Source organism: Arvicola amphibius, chromosome 3, assembly GCF_903992535.2.
Source record: "Arvicola amphibius chromosome 3, mArvAmp1.2, whole genome shotgun sequence".
Classification (NCBI taxonomy): domain Eukaryota; kingdom Metazoa; phylum Chordata; class Mammalia; order Rodentia; family Cricetidae; genus Arvicola; species Arvicola amphibius.
In genome coordinates, this window is record NC_052049.1 from 152106424 (window position 1) to 152108919 (window position 2496).

Genomic DNA, 2496 nt, shown 5'->3' on the forward strand with positions numbered 1-2496 from the left:
ACCGAAAAAACTACCCAGTCATGTGGCTAACACAGACAAAAATTATATGCTAATATGAGTTATAAAAGTTAATAAGAAGCCTGTGCTACCAGGACAACAAGTGCAAGATTACTTTGGACCTCTGTGTATTTCTTTGGGACTTAAGGAATGCAGGAATGGGGAGGGCAGATTCCCCAGTCAATAATGGGAGGAAGTGGGCGTGGTCTTTAGAGACTATATAAGGACACTCCTGGGCCAAGCCTGGCCCATTTTTCACCAGAGCAGGCAGAGTGCGTTTCCACACATTCTGGCTCCAGAGACTGCTAGATTCATCACTTACCTCCGAACATTGAGGTTTGGACCCCAGAGCAGAGCTAATACTGTGGTGACCCAGTAGACACTGCTGAGGCCAGAGACGATTCCTTGGAGAAATGGAGTCAGGCCTCTCACAAGCCTTTCGGGAAGAACTCACCTGCTTCGTCTGCATGAGCTACCTTACAGACCCAGTCACCATAAGCTGTGGCCACAGCTTCTGTCGAGCCTGCCTCCACCTTTCCTGGGAAGACAGCCAGCTCCCTGTCCAATGCCCTACATGTAGGGAACCATCCCAGCAGAAGGACTTCAGAACCAGCATTGTTCTGAAGAAGCTAGTGTCCATTGCCAGACAAGCTGGCCTCATGAAGTACCTGAGCTCTGAGGAACATCAGTGTGTGACCCACAAGGAGACCAAGGGGATCTTCTGTATGGAGAACAGGATCTACCTCTGTCAGCTCTGCTCTGACTCCCATGAGCACAGAGGTCACAGACACTGTCCCATTGAAGCAGCTGCTGAGGGTCAAATGGAGAGACTTCTGAAGCAAATGGAATCATTATGGAAGAAAATCCAGGAAAATAAAGAGAATCTCGAGGTAGAGAGAAGGATGATAACTCAGTGGAAGAACTCCTTGATTCTAAGAGAAGAAATGATAAGGACAGAGTACAGGATACGTCATCAAAACCTCTCTGAACAGGAAGAAGAGCATATTGCGTGTATGAAAGAAGAAGCCAATTATTATTTAGAGAAACTCATGGAAAGTGAAGCCATGATGGTTCAAAAGGACAAACAACTCAGAGATATGTATCAGGAGCTGATGGCAATGTTCCAGGAGCCATATGTGGTACTGCTCCAGGATTTTGATGACATATTCAGAAGGAGCGAGTCAATGCAACTGATCAAGCCGCTGGCCATGAAACCAGAAATCTATGTCCTAGCCTTCAATGGACTGGGTCAAATATTCACCTAGATTGAAGGAGAGTGTCTTCATTGATGAAATGACCATAGTGCATATTTTCTTTGAAAATCTAACCATACTCCACTACAAGATGAACCTATTTAATGTCATGAGACTTGGCAACAGGATACACCTGTGAATGCCGCTGGAGTGTATCAGGCCTCCTTGGGATCAGGGAGCTTCATCTCAGAAACATATTACCAGGAACTGTATTTGGAGGACTCTTGGAACTGATCTGTAGGAATCTGTACAGAATCCAGGTTAAGGAATACAAACCAAGCATTTCAAACTGAAGGTACATTCTTGCTTTCCTGTGTGAATGAGGGTAATCAAAACAATCTGGTCATTTGTGAATATATGAAATGAGCATAAGAATGTACATATATCAATAAATTTGCCTAAATCAATAGGTGTGCATGTGTGTGTGTGTTTATACATGAAAAAGGATGTGAGAAAAGGAGAGGAAAGAAATGAGGGAGGGAAGAAGGGAGGGAGGGAGGGGAACAGACTAGAGGAGGAGTGGAGAGGAGAGCAGAAGATGGGAGTGGAACAGAGAGACGAGGTGAAGGGAAGAGGAGAGCAGTAGAGAGCAGAGATCATCCTAAGAGAGTGAGTAGCCCAGATGATAAAGACTTAACTGGAAGAAGATACCCACTTATTACTGTTAGGAATCTTTCTGAACATGAGCTCCCTTACGATGCAAAAATTCCCAATCAGGCCAAATCAAAACAAGCCAAATTAAGAAATATTCAGGTTTAATGGGAGATCTGTGTTCTCGGGTAGCTCCGAGGGAGAAACTGTAAAGCCTCAGGAACGCAACTCCTGGTAGGAAAAATGGAGACCATGTGTTCTTCTTTTGGGGGATCATTTAAGTACCCTGGGGAGTGGTCCTGACCCCAACCCCAGGGAAGGGTCAGGACCTGGCCTGCTGGGATTTGAAGTCCAGACCAGGCCTGGGGGCTGGGATAGATGCAAGGAACGGGGACCTATGCTCTCACATTCCAGAATCTTTGGGTATAGGGGTGACAGAAAATTGGAATGGTAATTATGACAAAGATTTAGGTTCTCTCTCGGAACAAAAGGGTGTAGACTCAAATATGGCTACTTCCTGTGGGCACGGGGCGGCATGGGGAATGGGAGAGCCAGGTGTCCATGTTTAGTGAGAGGTGTGACTGAAAGGCATCCCATTAACTGTCATCCTGGAGAAGGCAGGCATATGTTCCTTGGGGGAGATGAGAAGGCAGGT

The 2496-nt window shown here is 45.9% G+C and overlaps 1 protein-coding gene across 1 annotated transcript; it reads left to right on the forward strand.

Moving 5' to 3' along the window:
* The first annotated feature begins 410 nt into the window (after nucleotides 1-410).
* Nucleotides 411-1262, forward strand: LOC119809434 (tripartite motif-containing protein 43-like). The gene has a single exon (XM_038322244.1). It carries the CDS (start codon nucleotides 411-413, stop codon nucleotides 1260-1262), a length of 852 nt encoding a protein of 283 aa, XP_038178172.1.
* The last annotated feature ends 1234 nt before the right edge of the window (nucleotides 1263-2496 follow it).